The sequence below is a fragment of the Squalius cephalus genome (assembly GCF_949319135.1).
Source record: "Squalius cephalus genome assembly, chromosome: 1".
Taxonomy (NCBI): domain Eukaryota; kingdom Metazoa; phylum Chordata; class Actinopteri; order Cypriniformes; family Leuciscidae; genus Squalius; species Squalius cephalus.
This window is the reverse complement of record NC_137122.1, coordinates 29979068-29999813: the sequence shown is the minus strand read 5'-3', so window position 1 is coordinate 29999813 and position 20746 is coordinate 29979068. Positions and strand designations below refer to the sequence as shown.

Below are 20746 nucleotides of genomic sequence, written 5' to 3'. Positions count from 1 at the left end.
CTGCTCTTGCACTCACTGCAGTTGTCCGACAGGGGGCGCTAAGTGCGACGCTTCAACTCACAACATTTTCTGTTTCTACCCGACAAGTTGATGTTCGAGTGCGGCGTTTTTGAAAGACTGCGAGCTGTAACTTTGAACGTACGAAATAACACAGCTTTCCTAACTGGATATGGACGAACTAAGGCATCAAGTTATGATAAATCAGTTTGTTCTTACAGCCGGATGTGCGGCGGATCAAGCAAAGCAGCTTCTACAAGCTTCACATTGGCAGTTTGAGGTATGTTTGTTTGGTGGGGCAAATAACAGAAAACTGAATGTCCTGTTGCACAGTAATATCTATACAAATCACTATAATTAACCCTTCATGTATTTGACGTAGTTTAAAACAATGCGAGACAAGCTCATTGCAACAGACAGCAAAACAAGCCAACAAATGGGACAATCAAATACTTTTATAAAGTATTTTAAACGGGATATTTCGTTGGCTTCAGCGAAATAAATATATATAAATTTAAATTTATGTTCAGAGCCCTACAATACACATTTGCTTGCTTTCTCACGTGTTTATGAATAACTGATAACTATTTTATGATGTTGCAGACTGCACTCAGTACTTTTTTCCAAGAGGCTAATATTCCTTACAGCCATCAAATGGTGAGTATATATATTTTTTTTTTGTCTCTCTTGTTATTTTGTCTTGATAGTTTTTAATATCTGTTATGATGACTTCCGCCATGTTGAAACCACGAGTCAGACAAAAATAAACACAGGCTGGCATGTTTTCTCGCGAGGGCTACCTTTATGTCGTTTAAAACTCACAACTTTGTCTTTTTAAGCGCATATAGTCTCCCGTAGGTGGTTAATTAAATATGTAAATATTTAAGATGATAAAATAATCTGGACTCATGGGAGTTGCGATTTTGTAAACGTGTCCAAATGTGTGGGGGAGGGCGATTCCAGGAAACGGAGAGAGCACGCGCTTGACACTGCGATGTTTACACCCTATAACAGTAAAAATAACGGTAACGTTAGGAACGCGCGGTGTTCAAAACATCAGGTGCTTAAAAAACGCGTTTTATTAATTCTGAGTAGATATCTTAAATTAAAGGAATTTGTTTGGAATTACTCAGAAGTAGACTGTACTGTAGTACTACCGGTCACATGCAAAGCGAAGTCAGTTAACCCTTGGCAAGCACCTCGTTTGTCTCTCACTCTCAAGTGCACTTAAAATGTTTGCACTTTAAAATGGTTTACTCAAACATCACATAAAATAAATAAATCAAATATTATTATGATGTACAGCCACATGAGATAAAGACTAATCAGAAAAGGCAGTTTTATTCTATGGGGAGCGGGTCGCACCCTTATGGGCGCTGCCATGGTGACGTCACCAGTCTCATACATGCAGTTGACGGCGGTTATAATTACTAACATTAAAATAATAATGCATTTGCCTCACATACAGCTCTCAATGTGCTTTACAAGGTGTAAATGTGAAAGTACATCTAAACAAACAAATCAAAGGATATGACAGCGAGAAAAAAAAGATATGACAATGAGGAGAAAAAACCCCAATCAAATCAGTTCCTGATTATAGTGAAAATGAATCTGAAAGGGAATGTTGTGCAATGTCAGTTTTGGTGGACATGGGCATGTTTCTGTTTGCTTAAAATGTTTGGGTCCCCAAGGCTGCAAGCAGACAGATGAATTATGAATGATCTGTGTGTGACTGGAAAGCCGAGATGATTTACATTTTCGGATGACGGTATTGTTTGAGTGAGCAATTCATAGAAATAGCCTTTACACATATACAGGTTTCAGTTTAAAAGTCCTACTGTACTAGTTGTAATAGCTCAACAGTAAGGGTGTCCCAGTGTGCGCAATGTTTGGTCCAGTTGACTGCTGATATTCAGCTGATCTTTTTCACATTGTTTACAAAATGTTTGTCAGACATAGGAACTTTATGAATGACTGTCAATGGAGACATGTGCTTTTTGACCATATACTGGTGTAGGTGTGCCATCCACCCACAAGTGCAGAAACTAAAACCCAAACCATAGCGAATATTTGTATTTGAAAACCCTCAGACCTGCTGTGCTGAGTGAACTAATTGCTTATAAAAGCTTCTCTTTTTTTGTGTTAACGATCAACCGACTGTATTATTCCACTACATGACTACTTACCAAATAAATGGTATTAATTTGCATTGAAATTATTGTATTATGTTAGAAGAAACATATTGTGGTGTGATGTGAGAAACTAGCAGTTATTGAGAAAATCAGTTCTACTTAGGTCGATTAAAAAATATATATATTTGAAAGCAGTCTCATGCTCACCCAGGCTTCATTTATTTGATAAAAAATAGTAATATTGTGAAATATTATTAACATTTAAAATAACAGTTTTCTATTGTAATATATTTTAAAATGTAATGTATTTTTGAGATGTCAAAGCTGAATTTTCAGCGTCACTTCTTCAGTGTCACGTGTTCCTTCAGAAATCACTAATATATTATGATTTGATGCTCAAGAAACATTTATTATTATTATCAATGTTGAAAACAGTTGTGCTGCTTCATCATTTTGTGGAAGCTGTGACACATTTTTTTCAACTGTCTTTGAGAATAGAAAGTTTGAAAGAACAGCATTTATTTAAAAAATAAATCTTTTGTAACATTATAAATGTCTACACAGAAGTAATGGTACACAGAAGTAATTTCAAAAGTATTTAACATATAGAGAATATAGTTTGTATATTGTTAATAGAATTTGCAAATGTGTCTTAGGTCAGAAGCCCAAAAAAAGGCTTTAATTCTTTAAATTCTAGTGTGTTTTAAACGGGAGCACAACATGTCACAGAAGACGTCATAGGTGTTGTTTTTCTTCTTAGCGCTGGCCTCTGAAAGACTAAGCGTTGCTATAGTAGCATTTGTGTCGGTGCATCAGGTCTTGTGTTTATTCAGGGAAGGTAGCCAATCATTATTAAAACAACTCCAAAGGTCTACAACCTCAGTCACATTTCTGAGACTTCCTCAATTACTTCCTCAATTCTTAGAAAATGATTTCCATTCAGTGTGGATAAAGCTGTAAAAATCTACTTTATGAAACTGACCCTTGTGTGTCGAAACCGTACCAGTTTTAAAGTCAGCATGATATCAAAATGGATAGTTCTTACAGAATGTTGCAGTGTTCATTATAAATGATTAAGTTGGTTCTGTCTTGGTTTCCAGATGTGCACTCCAGCCAACACACCAGCGACACCCCCCAACTTCCCAGATGCCCTAGCCATGTTTTCTCATCTTAAAGCCTCAGAGAGCTTCGGCAACAGCAGTCCCATCTCTCCTATGGCTACATCACCAGGTCCTCACACCAACTGGGCCATGAGCCCTCCGGCGACCCCTGGCCTGCAGGGCCGATGGACTCCGGGTCAGCTCGTGCCGCAGACGGTCTCTTCAGGCTGGCCCGCAGCTGTGACTCAGCAAGCCTCCGCTGAGCATACTATTATTGTCATGGAGGCCGAGAGATAGAGACTGCTTGAACTAGCCATCACACCTTACAGGAAGAGGAGAATGGACCTTCCTCTGGATGATTTCGGCAGTTGTGGATGTAAAACTGAATTGAAGTGAACAGTATGGGAGATCGTTGGTGGTGGAACAGCACATGTCCTCTTCTCGGAGGTCACTGGAGATCTGGGACTCTTTTACAAAAGCTTTTCTTGGCCAAAAAGATGGACAGAAAGAGCAATTATGTAGCATATTCACCGATGACCTCAGACAAATGAATGTGTTACTAAAATATTGTTGATTTCAGCAGTTCTCAAGTAATAGTGAACACTCTGTTTTGCACAGTTTACTCAACCTGCAGTGGATGTCATTCCAAACCTGTATGACTTTGTTAAAATGGACACCATTGACTTGCTTTTTTATGGACAAAAATAGTTGAAATGTTCTTCAAAGTGTCTTCTTTTATGTTCTACAGATGAAAGTCATACGGGTTTAAGATAACTATAACGATAAAGATAAGAGTTTTAAAAATTCACACTATAACGATAACGGCACAGAGAAACAACATCGTTGGATTCACTTTCACAATGATTATTTCCAGTTGATGAATGATAAAAACACTGACAGCCAATCAGAATTCAGTCAGCTTGAGCATTTAAAGCAGCAGAGGACAAAACTGCAGCACGCGCTTATAATAAACAGAACCATATCATCCGCTGGTGTGGACGCTAATATAGCTTATCTTTATAGTTATCGTTCCTGATGTAAACAAGCCTTTAGAATGAAAAGAGTTAATAATGACAATGTTCATTTTTGAGTTTTACTGCAGCAATCATATGATCTTTTGGCCTGGTCTGTAATTATTGACTGATTTATGACTCTGAGATTAAGTAAATTGGCATTTTATATAAAAAACATAATGCAATACGAAGCGTTTCATACCCAGAATGTTAAATTCTCTGGTTCTACTCAGCACATTTGTCTGTTTTATCATGAACCCTTATTTATATATAAAATGAGATTATATTCCTCCTATTTCTTTTGACAGATCTTCTCCCTGTAACTGTGTTCACACTGCCTCCACAATATTTGTGGACTGTGATGGTTATCATATCCTTTTTTTGTGTGTTTTTAAATAAATATTGTATATATTGCAAAACACGTTGTGGTGGAGTTCATGTTAGCATAGTAAAATAGTTTACGTCTGTTTTCCTTATAGTGTAATTGGCGTCACTTCATGTATGACCTTTGTATCCTTTTATACCATGGTAAATGATTACACAGACCCAGAGGTAACTTTAATTCAGCAAACAATCAACCCGATTCAACTTCCATATATTGACCATAATTACATTTGATTTTGAGCTCACATTTTATACCTTTGTGTTTTGTTTTTAATTTCATAACACTATTTGCCTTAAATTCTGTACAATATACTTAAAGTTGGTCGGTATACAAGAAAATAGGTATTATATACATTATCTAACAAATTAATTCACAGAGATCCCAAAGTCAAGGAAAACCTTAGTAAGTGTGTGATTTACAGTTAAATTAATACCAGCTTAAAAGTTGTGGAAGTTTCTGTTCTGAGTGAATATCAGCTTTTCTAGTTGTTAGCAGCTCTAAGTAATTTCATTACCTAAAAACCTCCTTGTGATTGCAATCTCTATAAAAAATAAATATAAAAAAAACGATGCAGAGAATATGCCAATTTAACTGAAAGTAATGGGATTTAATAATGCAACAGGAATGAACGTTATTTGCTATTTGTTAGTCCGACAAAAACGAACTTCGTCAAGATATATTTCAGAGTCACTGAGTTCACTAGCATATTGGTGACCTCAGTTTACACACATGGACTAAAATAGACAAACTTAAAGGGATAGTTCACCCAAAAATGAAAATTACCCCATGATTTACTCACCCTCAAGCCATCATATGTGTATATGACATTCTTCCTTCAGACAAATAGAATCGGAGTTATACTAAAAATGTCCTGGCTCTTCCAAGCTTTATAATGGCAGTGAATGGCCGTTTTTGTCATTTGTCACTTTGATGTTGTCTACATGATGAAAATATGTGCAATGAATGAATGTACCTGCACTGCTAAAAAATGCCTTTTCTTACTCAGTATTTTTGTCTTGTTGTTTCTGGTCAAAATATCCAAATATTCTTAAATCAAGATGCATTTTCAACATAAGAAAAATGACAAGGTATTTAGTGTCGTTACACAATTTTATTAACATCATACAAATTCATACAGTTTTTACAGTCATACCGTCATTTATAAGCACATTTTATACATATCATGTGTAATCAGTTTGAAATAGTGAAATAAATTATGAAAGATAATTACACACCAGGAACACGTTTCCCATTATGGGAAGACCAGAAAAGAAGTACAATCTTGATGGTAAAGACAGTTCCTTTGTACGGGAGGGAATCGAGTTTGAATCCAGATCCTACATTCACAAATTAAGTGAATTGTTGGTATATTAGGCAATTTCTATGAATTGTCAGTAGCCTATAAAACAATCAATTCTGGTGTGTTGACCACTGTAAGGTGATAAGCACAACATAAATATTAATAAGTTTCCAATGCTCTCTCAAGGTCCAAGTAGTACTAGAGTGAATAAAGTGCATTTTAATGACACTTGAAGTTAAATGAAATTTCACCTTCAGCACATTTCAGTGATACCTAAAATACAATAGAAGCCTGAGTTACAGGTACTTTGTCATTACAAGTAATTTGAAGTATGTATTCAGCATACTATTCCTATATATATATAGTGCAGCTCTATCCCACTCAAAGTGTTATTTCAATCAATTTTTATAGGCCTAAAATGTGTTTTAATGTCACTATTAGTAAAAGAGTAGTATGGCCTCAGTTTATTATAAGTATAACTTATCATGTAAATGTATAACAATAAATGTAAGTCCAAAAGTTTTATAAAGTGCAATTTCAATATCACCAAAATACATTTGAAGTTCACATTGTATTCTGTATATTGCAAAAATTAGGTTAGATATTTAAGTTGTACTTAAGTATGCTTGGAATAGTTCCACTTTAGCACAACAAAGTATACTTAACACAACTTTAGTTTAGTAGACTTGAAGTATACCAATTTATAGTGCACTACCAACACATTTACGTCCGGTTTCACAGACAAGGCTTAAGTCTAGTCCCAGACTAAAGTGCAAGTTTGAGCTGTTGAAAGACCCTTGCACTGGAATATCTTAATATATGTCCGTGCCATTGTTTTGTCTCAAAATGCACACCAGTAATGGTTTTTTTTATATATATAGGGTATGTTTATAAAAGCTAATTAAATGCCCTAATTAAACTAAGGCCTAATCCTGGCTTAATCTAAACCCTGTTTGTGAAACCAAGCCTTACGTTTATTGAATAAAGGCCCGGTTTCACAGAGAGGGCTTAGATTAAGCAATAATTAGGCCTTACTTCAATTAGGATATTTAAGTAGCTTTTATAAACATGCCTTCGAAAAAAACATACCGGTGTTCATCTTGAGACAAAACAATGACACTGACATATATTAAGATATTCCAGTGCAAGTTGCTTTCTGTTAAAACAGTTTAAACATGCATTTTAGTCTGGTACTAGTTTAAGCCTTTTCTGTGAAACTGGGGGAATGTGTGCTTAAGTATCCTATTTTGTTCACAAGGGTAGACTTCGCCCTATGCTATCTTTTCCTGTGACTGAAAGGCTTATCAATACTTTGGTTTTGTTTTTCCCCGAATTGACGACTGCATTGCACTTCTTTCTGGGGTTCCTAAAACCACACTCACCAAATTGCAATGCGTGTAAAAAAAATGAGGTTAGCTTTTTCTTGACGGTTTTAATTATTTTGTATTCCAGTCTGTTCTTTTTTTTTTTTTTTGTACTCTTTGTATTTCTATTTGTGTATTTTTATTTTATTTGTATTTTTATTGTATAAAGTGCCTTGAGAAGCTGCTTTAAAGGCACTATATAAAATAAAGTTTACTATTAATCTAATCTGTCAATTTTCTTCTCTTTATTTAGTTCTGATTAATGTCATCAGGTAATCAAGAAATTGCAGCATTTACAAGTTCCTTCAACATTAATACACTGGGTTATACACTCCCGTTATAATCAACAAACCTCTTATTTACATCATGTTTGCACTGTTATTTATGATGAAAGCATTCTTTAGTGTGCAGAAATCAAGTTGCAATGATGAGATCACTGCATTCATGCGCTCAACATTTCTGTGATCGGCTACATGCTCATCACTGCAACCTTTCATGCCACCATCTAAATATAATGCTATAAACAACTCTTTTCACGTTAAGTTAACACATTTTCACATTAGTTAAGCACGAGAGCTGTAATAGTAAAAACATGCTTGTTTAGAGAGAGTTCCGCATGTAATACTATCTATTTCATATGCAAAGCCGTCAGCCAATCACAGCAGTGGCCGTTTAAACTGAAGTCCCTATACAGCCATACGGGTGTACGGGTTTTAAACAAACAATCCTTTCAATGCACATTAGAGGATTAGCTATATGCCTTTGTCATTGTTTTGATTTGGTATGCTTATTATTGTATAATTTTGACCATGTTTGAATGTGTCTTTGTAATGTATGCACGACTGTGGTGTAAGCTCGCGCTCGATCGGCCCAAAACCGGCATCCGACCAACGCGGAAGGTCTTTATGTGTTACTGTCCTTTTCTCGAGGCAAAGTATTTTTTGATTAAATGCAATACATTTGAATATGTATTCTCTCGTTATTTCATCTGACTCCATAAATGAAAAGGTTTTAATGATATCTGTGCATCATTAAATGTGAGTGAATGTTTGACTATTCTTTTTAACTCTTTAATGCAAATAATGCCAAAGTCAGTTAGAATAATCAAATGTAACAATTATGTCAGGTAAATGTATCATGCCAATTTCATAATCAGTTCAAAGACAATCGATACAAAACATCAAATACTCTGGAAAATGAGAAGAGATGCAAACCCAACAATAAGAAATACATGAGGCTGAGAGTTTTGGCCGGTCTCAGCCTCACGGGCTAATCTGAAGTACAGAAAAGGCCCTGAATCACCGGCTGCATTTCATTATATAGACAAACCTCTTTCACATGGAAACATGTACTAACAAAAGAAATTTGTATTCAGAGGTTGCACCTTTTGGGGGTGTGTGACCATTTGTCAGGAGATCACATTTCTTTGTATGTCAGTTATCTTTAAACTCTTAAAAACCTTATTACCTTGTTTTACTTATTTAGAAATGAGACATTTGTACCAGTCGCACTGTGACATTTTAAATGATACCAAACATGTATAAAACTGGATGATAATTGTTAACATTAAACCATATGGATTTCTGGGTGATTTACATGTGGTCTCAGCATGAGAGAGGGGGAGTGGGGAAGAGGGGGAGAGATATATTCTGAGGTGAGACTTTGCCTCTCAAATGGTGAGTTCAAATGGTAATTTCCAGAGAGGTCCTTTTGTCCTCTCAGGGTCTGGTCGCTCTTCAAACAGACTGTCCGGCATCTCCTAATTTCTCAATTCTTACAGTGGAAAATAATTTCCTCTTAGAGGACAAATAAATAAATATCTATCTTAAGTATAGATATTATAGAAAGTATAATCTATAATCATAAAGTTTTCACAATCTCCCTGAGGAGAAGCTACCGTTTTGAGGTCATCTCTTGCAAGTCCATCAGATGACAGCATTTGAGGAGGTCCTGCGTTTGACGATTAACCCCACTGCCACAGCCACTGCCACTGCCACAGCCACAGCCATGACAATTAAAATAATAGCCCAGACTGGTATTCCACCTGTGGGAGAAATGACATGAATGATTTTAGATGAATCCTTCAACAGTTTCAGCAACAGAAGCGTGACACACAAACTACCAGCAGCCGTCCTGGAGCGGCTCGGCACTGGAACACGACACCAGTGTACGGGAGACTACAAGACACTATTGTTGCCCTATTCCTCATTTTGTGTTAGATAAAATAGCCTGATGAATGATTAAATGCAAATGCGAAGCTTATTCAAGAATGCAAAAAAAAGAATAAACTTTGGGATAAATAAATATTGAGAGTTTAATATAACCAACTGGCTAAAATGTCACAAACGCATTCTTGTTTCCTTCCTCATAGTTAGGGTTTTCCATTTCAAATGGAAAAGATTTTTAATAATATTGCAGTCTATATAACCAACAGAAAGCTGTTTAATTTTTTTTTACTTTTGTGTTCTAGTTGCTCCTTCTAATTAAAATGCTTATATAAATTACACTAGCAGAATTGTAACATACACATAGACCTAGGTTACTCTGTATCAGAAGATCTCACTGTTACAGTATAGTGCTACACTCTTAAAGTGCCCCCCTCCTTATTATGCTTTTTCATATATTACATTTCATGCAGTGCCTAATATACTGTAGCTGTTTGTGAATTTAAAAGGTCTGCAAATATCAAAGTGCATGACAAATTATGTTATTGCAAATGAAAGAATCGATTTTGAACTGCCAAAACGAGTCGTCAGTAATTCCAGTCTCACTTCCTGCTCAAACCTATGTTTGTAACACATTTGCATAAATCCAGCCTATGGTCTTCATTGGCTGCCTGCAAACATCTACTTTGACCCGCCCTCAAACACTGTAGTCTGGAAGAGTTTGGTTTGTGTTTTCGACATGTTGAGAAGACGCTGTTTTCTGTTCTGCCAAAGCAAAACAAATCCACTTCCAAAGGATGAGGACTTGGGCTCGAATTGATTATGTTAAACAGTCATTGTTACTGTTCATTTCACTGTGTATCGAGTCCTGAGTAGGCTCACAGAAAAGGAATTTTCACTAGTTCACACTTATAATCAGATGTTTCCCAACCTGGGGGTCGAGACCGCCACTATGCTAAAGATTTACGAGGAGTCGGCAAGTTCACTCCAAGTTTGAGGAATAGGGATGAAACAGTTACCAGTTTGAAGATAAACCACAATGCAATTTCTGACGTATTACAGTTTAATATTTTAATCGTCATTTAAATGTATTTGTTTTCCAGGATTTGAAAAACTCATGGTAAAATACTGCAATGGTATTAAGCAAATTAAGCAACAGTCTACTAGCAGCAGAAGTTACCGGGGAAACAGCTCTACTTCTGCTGCTCAATAAGCCCCCCACCTACTGACAGAGAGTGGATTTGTATTTTCATTCAGCATGTCTGCGGTTTTTGTTTGTGAAACTCAGACTGGACTGAGTCAGTCCTTTGTGGAATGGAAAGGCTCCATGGATGTGTTGTAAAGTTTTCTTTCATCGACGCAAGACCAGGAGACAGTTGGGATCACGTTCAACGGAAGTTATTCTTTATTGAGAACTCCGCTGTACGTTGCAACATGATCTAATCTAACATAACTTTACATGGTATCTTATAGGCATTTTAGGAGGAGGGACTTTTGGGGGTGGAGACAAATTCAAACAAAGCATGTAAATGAGTATACAGGTTAAGGTAACACCCTAGACTGTGAGGGTCTGGCCAATCCTAATTCAATCAGCATAAGGCTCCAAGAGCCATTTCGGTCCGAAAGCCATTTGCAGAACAAAAGGTGAGATTCTCAGTGAATCATTCGTGTGCTAATCCCATCAGTCTGAGTGAAACTGGGGCTCGAAGAGCCATTAAAGAAAACAGGAATTGCAACTTTGCTGAGATCTTAACCTTAAAAGCTAAAATCAGTATTCTTCACCGTGATGTTATGTAAGGAAGCATATCTGAAATAGATTCTTAAATTTGTAACCCTTCAGATGTTAAAGGTTCTTCATGCAAACATTTAAGAACATTTAAAGAACCTTTATTTTTTGGAGTGTATGGTGTATTTTTTTTATAGGCCGAACGCAGAAACCAGTTAGAATTTTAACACTTCTGGTTTCATCGTCCCAAAGTTAATGGTTTTTTGAAATGGGTTGTTGGTTAAATGTCTGAAATAAGGTGTGTGTTTATCAGATAATTTCAATAATTAAGCTCAAGATAATTTCAATAACAAAATACATCAGTTATACCCCCTTGTCATTTTTTTAAGCTTTTGCTTTTCTTGAAAAAAGCAGTTGCTAACAAGTGGTAAAACGGGACTACAGACATTGTCGCCGGGACATTAGACAATTACACCAAACAACTTAAACTCATCTACTCACCATAGTCTGCTTGTACAGCCTACCTGTGTCACAAACTATTGCAAACTATTATAACTCAAACACTCATAGGAAAATGTTTTTTTTTTTTTAATAAAGACTGAAAGATTTGTTGAAAGCTGGGTGATGGTGATGTTGAAGTCATGTGACCGTGGAGTAGTTTATTTATAACCTATGTTTAGCTTTTTACTTCTGGTGATTGTATTGAGGCTTCAAAATTCATAAAAATTGTGTTCATTTGTGAAGATTTTAATGATGAACAAAGCATGTATGAATCATATTTTGTTGGTCACAGAGCATGCTTTCTCTAAAGCCAATGGAAAAATCCAGTTAAGTTTTTATTGAGGGAACCAGAGTGATGCTAACATCCGGGGAGGAAATCAGTAACGGTAATTTTAAATTAGTGTTTTAACTATTTATTAGTGTTTATTCAGAACTGACCTGTAGATATGAGGATGAACACTTTGATGTCACTTCCCTGAGAGTTTGTGGCGATGCACGTGTAGTTTCCTGAGCTGAGCGTGGAGGACAGAACTGAGGAGCTGATCGTCTCTTTCAGATGTTCTGAGCGCCATGAGTACGTAGGAGCCGGGTTTGCCTTCACTGTACAGTTTAGTGTGAGCTTATCATTTATATTGATGGTCTCTGTTGAACTGGAGTGTTTTGGTTTATCTGAGGAGGACAGAGGAACATTTCTCAGCACAACAACACCATGATGAGCAGCTCTTATTAATAGATCAGTAAAATACTGATCAGTAAATCTTTTTATCTATGTTAATTCACTTCATAATATGAAAAATCCTTCACACTAGAAGGCCCATCAGAAAATATTAACTGAATTAAACTGAATCAAATTTGCAAGCGTAGCAATAAATAAACCTACAGAAAACTTCAACATTGAGTGTTTTTGATGTGTTTGTTGGAGGAGGTCGAGGTCCTTCTTCTCCCAGTTCCAGCTCTGCTTCACACCAGTACTGAGCTCCATCATCAGCGCTGTCTGGACGGATCAGGAGTTTAGATGTTTTATTGACTGGAGTCTTGATGGTGTCAGTGAAGATGGTTTGATCCACCAGAGTCTGTCCTTTGTACCAGTTGACAGTGAGATGCTGAACAGGAGCCACATTGAGAACGTCACACTGGAGCTCATACTGGTTTCCCTCCATCATTGGTCCGTTGTGATTCACAGTGCTGATGGACACACTGTCTGGAGTCTCTGTGGAGGAAGATTTACACACTGATATCTGCAGTCATCAATGTACAGTAGATATTTCTAAGAAGGAAAATATAAAAATATCAATAACAGAGAAACTCACTGTAAATAGTCACTGGGAGATTCACTATACACTGTGTCTTATTATAGTTCATGAAGCAGGATGGCTCTATGTCCCATTCTCTCAGTTCTGACACTCTCCATGTGGTCAGACTGTCTCTGGTCATGGGCACTCCTCCCTCACTGGCTTCCCATCCCAACCCTCTATGCTGGACAGAAGTGCTGCAGTCGACTGAGACAGAACCGCCGTACCTCACAATAACTCTCTGTGGGTTGAGCTGAAGAGGACATTCATCAGCATGTGAACCTGTTAAACAAATTGAAGAATTCAGAATAATGGCATACATAATAGCAGGTATTTATTTACTTGACAGACTGAACATTGATAAGCAACTATCACATGTTGACTGGTTGATAAAATGACTGGTCTGGATTATTGGTGGTCAGGATCTGGTATTTTATTGTGTTTATTGACCAACTATGCAAGACAAAGCTATTGTAGAAGACAATCAGTCTGTAACTGTTTATGACTGTTTACAAACAAAGAAGCAAATCAATTCTTATCATCTTGGCATTAAAGGCACAGTACGGAAGTTTCCCCACTAGAGGTCGCTTATTAAAAACAATAACAAAGGTGTGGCTTGATGACACCCGTAAACACATTTTGTAGTTTGTTTATTTTACAATAAACTTTATTTGACAAATTAAGATTGTGGGGTAACGCAGTACTGTTTTACTTGGTCAAAACAATCCTAATAAAAATAAATTGAGTGTGTTAAAAGTTGTTATAATGTTACTGTGCGTTCGCACTTGTTGGTGTCCAATATGATTACACTGGTTAAAATTTCAGATTTCTCTGGATGTAAACATTGTTGGAAACATTTGGGATAATGTACACATGTCAACAAAATATATAAAACTGTGCTAGTGGTTTTTGGGTATTTAAATCTTACATATTGTGCGTTTAAACTAAGAAACTTCTTAAACTAAGAATCTTTTTTGACCTGTACTCAGCCTCAATAAACATTTTATTTTATTTTAAAAGACAATTTTATTTGAAAGTTGTTTCCCAAGGTTATGGTGTCAACCGTACCCTCCCAACTCATCATTATTAATATGAAAAAAAGTCATAAGGACATCATCATTATCAGTTACAGTATCTGAACAAGGACAAGTAGGCTACGTCTAATTATTTATCGCTTCATATTATATTTAATTAACCGATTGCATTGTCATGAGCCTACTGTGGCCGAGAGAGCTCAATGCGCTGCAACGGAACGAAAACCCATGCAAATAGAAAAAAACACCAGCAAATTACAAAAACATCTTCATCAGTTTGACAACACGTGTGCTGTAAATACTCACAATGCAAACGAATACAGAAACACGCTGCTAGCCTTTTGGATATTAGCCTATTAGCCCAAGTAATCTGACAAAATACACAATCAACTGTGAAACGTTATGTAAACTGGCTTATTTTCACAACTGTAACTAAATAACCTTCAAGGTTCATGAAAATAAATTCTGTAATGCTTACTTTATTAATGATTAAAACCAGGTCAAAATAAATGCTATTTGCAGCACGTTTCTGTATTTGGTAGCATTGTGAGTATTTGCAGCACGTGTTGTCAAACTGAAGATGATGTTGGTTTCCTTAATTTACTGGTATTTTTTCTATATCTATTTCTTCAGTTGCAGATTGCAGCGTGTTGCTCTTTGGAGCACGTAAAGCTCTCTCTCGGCCACCGTACATGGTTCATGACTGTGACGACAAGGGTGGTATAATGCCCCTTTCCCAAGATGTAAAATAAGTCTCTGATGTCCCCAGAGAGTGTATGTGAAGTTTAAACTCAAAATACCCCCATATATTTTTTTATATCATGTTAAAATTGTCACTTTTTGAGGTTTTTTTTTATGTGTGTCCCTTTAAATGCAAATGAGCTGCTGCTCCCAGCATAGAGGGCGGAGCTTAAAGAGCTTGCATGTGTGTTAACAGCTCTGACACGCACTGAACATTTCAAAAACTTTTAGCCTTTTATGTTCAAACCAGACAAAGATGGAGAGACTCAAGAAGAAGTGACAACATGTAGAAGGCAACAGGACATTTCTGAATGATTAGTTGATTAATTTATGTAGTTGATGTAGAGTTATACTATCTTCTAGTCATTGATTAGCATATTCTGTCATGATAATCTATAAATCGTGTTCCTGGGGGTGGGGATTATATACATTTTAGGGTTTGTGATGTTACTAACCCTGGGAGGATTCTCCTGTTGTCCCTACCAGCCGTTTGTTGTAGTCCTTAAAATGTGGTTTATGTAAACTGTGGTTTATGTAAAAGAAAATATCTCCCTTTGCTTTGAACTTAACTTTGCAGATGTTGTTTAATGCTCAAACAGCAACATTACACATTAACTAAAGTTAAAAAAGTAAAATCAACGACCTCTTATACGCATAATTATACATAAGACCTTATGCAGCCACGCCCCTTTTCAGCGTTGTGCTCGTTGTCTTCTTTCGGTTTTTGTGAATGAACAGCTCGTCCTTAACATTTGCTAAGACATCTGCTTTAAACATTACAAATGCTCCTGATAACTTTCGTTAACTCTACAATAAGTAAATCCACTTCGCCAGCTAATTACTCCTCGTCCTCGACAGCGATGCCATAGAAATATACAGAGCGACCGCAAAAACGGAAGTTCAAAGACAATGTTCTTAAGATGGCTGCGCGCCCGATTATACTGTCTATGCTGCGCACCTGTTTCTCTGGCGCATAAGGTCTAGAAATACAAATTTGCCAGGCTATGCCAGCACTAAAAATACTGTGTAGCCTACTCAAGCACTGTCATATATCACATTACAAACGCTCACTGGTTCTAGCGAGTGTACAGTTATGAATTAGCTTTCAAATTCAAACATGTCAACAATTTGAACACAGAGAAAATAGGTCGACAACGACGTTTGGAAGTAAATTCGAAATTCAAAATGAAAGTTTTCGCTTCATGTATCGGTAGAATAAAAAAGGGAGTCAATACAAACCTGTGATATTCACAAACAAAACGTCTCCGGTTACTTTCGTAACCTCGGTTCCCTGAAAGGCAAGGAACGAGACATTACGGATGTCGTATATGGGAACTCCTCTCATCCTTCACTTCTGCTGAAATCTTATAGGCTAACGCCAGCAGAGCTGGCCAATTGACGCAAATATGCAAATACTGAAACACCGTTGCAGTTATAATGCAAGTGCAGCGTCAATTCCTTCAGAATCGAACAAACGCTAAATCAATAGCGAACACGGCGGCGAGCGTAATGTCTCGTTCCTTGCCTTTCAGGGAACCGAGGTTACGAAAGTAACCGGAGACGTTCCCTATCAAGGCTACGGAACTCGACATTACGGATGTCGTATATGGGAACTGTATAGGGATGGCTAGTGTGACGTCACGACATCACTTCCGTGTCCAAGCCGCTGCGTCTAATGTAAACACAATGGCAGTAGCTAAGGAACCGGTCACTTTTTTTACGGTGACATCGTATTTTGCGGACACCCCAAAGTCCGTGAAAAAGGGTTTGAACTCGTACAACTCCAACAGAGTTGTAAATGTTAGTGTGCTGGCAGGTGGAAGTCTGAAAGGGAAAGTACAGGCTTCAATGAAAAGTAAAGTTTACGAGGTTGAGGTGAGGTCCCGACTCTTGAGTGACTCGTCAAATGGCACAAATTTCTATGACTTTTGTTGTTTTATATGAGCATAAAACAAATTGTTAATCAAACATTAAGCTGTCGCCCTTTACCATAAAAAGATTGTACATTTGTCACGGTTCAAACGTTACAAGTTTTTAGTAGCTACCGTTACCTCGCTAACATAAGGCTGTCGGCCACCAAGCTAACTTTACTGTACAAGTGTAACGTTAACTATTGTACTTAGCTATGTTAGAATAAGTACCTATGGTTTGTTGACAACTTAAAACTCTGGAAAAGTATTGCTCGCCCAATACAGATTAGACGTTAACGTTACCTAACTAGTTGTTGGCTCCACCTAGTGCAACACAAAGATAAGAAAAACCTTTATTGATCTCACAATTCACTTGTTACATTCAGCTCTCAAGAAAACACTCAGGGTGTGCAGAATAGACAGGAAACGAACAATTAAATAGTAAATATAGGAGGTATCTTATACAGTGACTACCAGACTTCAGGGGGCAAAAAGTATAAACAATAAAAAAATAAACATACTATAATAAAAAAAAGTTAGCAGTGCAGGCTTACAGAGTGCACTACAAAGCTTTGCCTCTTAGCATTGTTAAGAGTTTTTTGTGAGGGTTAGCAAAGTTGATTTCACTCAGGTACACGTTGAGGGACAGGAAGTGAAGGCAAGTTCTTGCTCTTGTGCCATCGGGAGGTCCAAGTGCCACCATGTTGCAGCCCTCCTCATTTGGGCTGAGAAGAACTTCACCCGCACGGATGTCGAGTGTATGTGGAAGAGGCCCACGACACCCAAAACAGAGCAAATCACGGCCAAGAAAGTGTCTGTGATTGCACCTTCCACATCACAAGGTTAGTTCTTCGAGTAACTTGGAAATATCTGTCATGCTTTCTGTTTTGTTATCATTGGAAAAACAATGACCATATGTTTTCTTTTCATAGTAAAATCTAAGCCTGGGTTAGATAGCAGTTACCATCATATCCTTTATGCTATTTTTTCAGCTGGAATTAAACGCCCTGTCACCCCGGAGGACAGAGAATGGGCATCGTCATCTCTGGCACAGCTTGACCGTTTTACAGGTCTGGGTTGGATATTAGCTCCAGAACCTCCTGCACTGCCTCAGGTTTGACTTGTGTTTTGTTGTTTCATGTCCTGCTTTATCAGAAACTTCACATGTACACAACATTAAATCAGTTACAAAGATTGACGATATCCCTAGTAAGATGGTAAATTTAGTTTGACATATCCACAGATTTAAATTGCAAATCAGACATAAACCTGTTCAGACTTTAATTTTAACTTTATTCAAACCGCGCATTTCGTACACAAGGCAACTCAATATATGTATGTCTGTGAACAATGTTGACATGAAGGGATCTAATTGTTGTTATTCTGATTCAATGATATTTGTTGGGACAGACTTTTGACCCCTGCCATCACGTCAAAACTTTTGATGGGATATTGGCCAACTCCGGGTATTGTGAGGACAAAGCTCAACATCTCCTTTCATCCCTTGCTGTGAGCCCACAACAAAAGGAAGCCATCGAGAGGGCCACAGTTGGGCAAACTCAGAATGACTTATGGTAATAATACATACAAGGATCGATTGATTTCATGTGTACTAAAAGTCATTAGTGACTGTGAGGTTAACTGTTGTGTGTTTCTTTATAACAGGATGGCATATCGCAAGAAGAGAGTTACAGCCAGCAACTTTGGTCTTGTGTTGGCGGCAGTGAAGAGGAACTCTTACCCTCCTTCATTATTCAAAACGCTGCTTGGTCATTACAACTTCAAGCAAGGAGCTCATGTAAGTGATGGACACAAAGTTCTTTTAACCCTTGGGTACTGTAATAAAACATATCCTTTAGTTATATTTGTTATATGCTATCACACTCCTGGATCTTCCAAAGACTTGTGAAAACATCTGCTTTGGCACATTACTTTTTCTGCAGCATCAAATTTTAAGTAATACTCCCCAGCAACTCCCATTATAACCACAATTTTTCATTCAACCATGACACTGCAGTGAAATCACATATGAAAGGCATTCACAAGGTTAAAATCCATTATTTAAAAACAAAAAAATAATTGTTTTGATCAGGTCTGAGCTTGATGAATAGTGTTTGGGGAAAAAAGGTTGATCAAATTTTTTTATCAGAGGTTTTTTCAGCTGTAATGGTTGTGGCTTTTAAACAGCCAAAACTAGGTTTGAAAGGGTTGTAAATTTGCCCACAGTGTATTTTAGACCGTTTACATTATTTTTTATCACATATTCAAAATTTATGTACAATTAAGTTTCTTCACCAAAAATGTTTTTACTCTCAAATACAGTGAAGGTTATTGTCAATTAGTTCTACATATCACCCTTTGGTGGCAGAAAAAACCCACATAGAGACCCTAGGGTAATTTTTAAATCAAACAAGTGTAAACAAAGATTGTACTACAAGGGTTGGGCTGATATTTCTTTCCTTCTCTCCCTTTATAAAGCACCTTGTGATGCCATTGTGTATGAAATTCCCTTTCAACCCCCAGGCTTGTGATTGGGGAATCGTTCATGAGCCAAAGGCTAAAGAAGAGTACATGAAGCGCACTGGTGTGACCATCCAGGAGAGCGGAGTGTTTCTCTCTGACAGTGGCCTGCTTGGTGGCTCTCCAGATGGGACAGTATCTGCTGACTGCATCATTGAGGTGAAATGTCCTTATGCAGCCAGAAACAAGACCATAATTCAGGCAGCAGAGGCAAAGGACTTTTATCTCAAACTGGATGAAGTTACTGGCCTACTGAAAATGAAGCCGACTCACAACTACTGGCATCAAATTCAGGGCAACCTGTACCTTACGGGAGCTGGCACATGCCACCTGGTGGTATGGACTCCGCTGGATGTTGTAATTCTGTTCATCCATAAAGATCCAGCTTGGGCAAACAACATTAGTGTTTTAGAAATATTTTATAAGGACATTTTCCTGCCCCATATTCTCTCCGATATTAAATGATTAACCCTGCATTTGTTTACATGTTCTAAATAGGGATGTCAGGATTCAAATATATATAAAAAAGTAATATAATAAAAAGTAAACTTATAAATAGGCAGTAGAATATCATTATTATTATTATTATTATTATCATTATTAGCAATACCTATACCTACCTAGCTAGCTATAAGAAAGCAGATTTATGTGGATGTTTTTGAAAGATCTATGTCTTTCCATGTGCTTACACGGTTCATGTCCATTTTTACGTGACAAACGCGGCTGCACATGATCCTTTTTTTTTTAAACTCTTCCTTTGGCCGCTATGAAAATAAGATTTTCACATTTAACTTATGAACCTGCCATTGACTTCATGCGTTTGAGTGGATTTATGGACCGCGGTTATTGTAAAAATCAGTTAATCTTGACATTCCTAGTTCTAAAGCATTATTTTCAGTTTGAATGTTGTAGCCTCTCCCAATTTGTATATATCAATATCTGTGCATTTGTACCAGTTAAAATGATGTTTGTGTGTTTTGTTGTTTTATTTATTCTAAAAAAGAAAAAGAAAAGCAGTAACATGCAGTTCAAATAAATTGAGTGGGAGCAACATAATCAGTGTGAAGACTTTTTAATTGTCTTGTTCAGCTTCAGTTGCATCCAGGCTGTCAAACGGAACAAAATTATTCATTCAGCTTATGGAGGATCAAACACAGTTGTGTTGATAATATGTATAACAAACCTTTAAAAAAATATAACATTTAACATGTGAGTTTAGGAAAATTGATTAGCAAGTAAAAAACAACATTGATACAGTTCATATGGAATACAGTTAAAGAAAAATTCAATGCTGATGATGGCATTGTGGCAAACAGTGAGAGGAAATTCATGCTATTTCACGGAGGATGGGTGTCTGTAAATTTGTGAGAGAAACACACACTTTCAGTATCTTGTTTGCATGCTTTTTATACTGGTACGGAATGTATGACAAAATGTGAAATGTTTTCAGGCGCTGAATAGAACGCTCCACATGAACTCTTGCACTGGCAATAAGTCTGTTGTGGTTGATTTCCTCCATTGTGAACTGTCCGTTGACAAGGAATGTTGGGATGTTCAGTGAAACAC

At 37.0% G+C, this 20746-nt stretch overlaps 3 protein-coding genes across 3 annotated transcripts in view; 2 read left to right on the top strand and 1 right to left on the bottom strand.

Annotated features, from left to right (window-relative positions):
* The first annotated feature begins 14 nt into the window (after positions 1-14).
* On the top strand, positions 15-5172 carry ubald1b (UBA-like domain containing 1b). Its single transcript, XM_079865967.1, has 3 exons — positions 15-277; positions 601-654; positions 3230-5172. Exons 1-3 carry the CDS (start codon positions 170-172, stop codon positions 3524-3526), a joined length of 459 nt encoding a protein of 152 aa, XP_079722093.1. The 5' UTR covers positions 15-169; the 3' UTR covers positions 3527-5172.
* A 2255-nt stretch (positions 5173-7427) lies between these two features.
* icam3 (intercellular adhesion molecule 3) overlaps positions 7428-20746 on the bottom strand; it is a 55429-nt gene continuing 42110 nt past the window's right edge. The window contains exon 12 of the mRNA XM_079893210.1: positions 7428-9335. Coding sequence (XP_079749336.1) covers positions 9217-9335 — 119 coding nt within the window. The 3' untranslated portion in view covers positions 7428-9216. The remainder of the gene's footprint in view (positions 9336-20746) is intronic.
* Positions 17465-19735, top strand: LOC307167965 (uncharacterized protein). Its single transcript, XM_079887352.1, has 4 exons — positions 17465-17774; positions 18071-18234; positions 18326-18458; positions 19184-19735. Exons 1-4 carry the CDS (start codon positions 17568-17570, stop codon positions 19643-19645), a joined length of 966 nt encoding a protein of 321 aa, XP_079743478.1. The 5' UTR covers positions 17465-17567; the 3' UTR covers positions 19646-19735.

Bases quoted from the DNA above. Each gene is read 5' to 3' on its own strand.
- ubald1b (XM_079865967.1), top strand. From the start codon at position 170: ATGGACGAACTAAGGCATCAAGTTATGATAAATCAGTTTGTTCTTACA. The intron at 278-600 runs GTATGTTTGTTT...ATGATGTTGCAG, and splicing joins CTTCACATTGGCAGTTTGAG to ACTGCACTCAGTACTTTTTT. The intron at 655-3,229 runs GTGAGTATATAT...CTTGGTTTCCAG, and splicing joins TTCCTTACAGCCATCAAATG to ATGTGCACTCCAGCCAACAC.
- LOC307167965 (XM_079887352.1), top strand. From the start codon at position 17,568: ATGACCATATGTTTTCTTTTCATAGTAAAATCTAAGCCTGGGTTAGAT. The intron at 17,775-18,070 runs GTTTGACTTGTG...TTGTTGGGACAG, and splicing joins AACCTCCTGCACTGCCTCAG to ACTTTTGACCCCTGCCATCA. The intron at 18,459-19,183 runs GTAAGTGATGGA...TTCAACCCCCAG, and splicing joins ACTTCAAGCAAGGAGCTCAT to GCTTGTGATTGGGGAATCGT.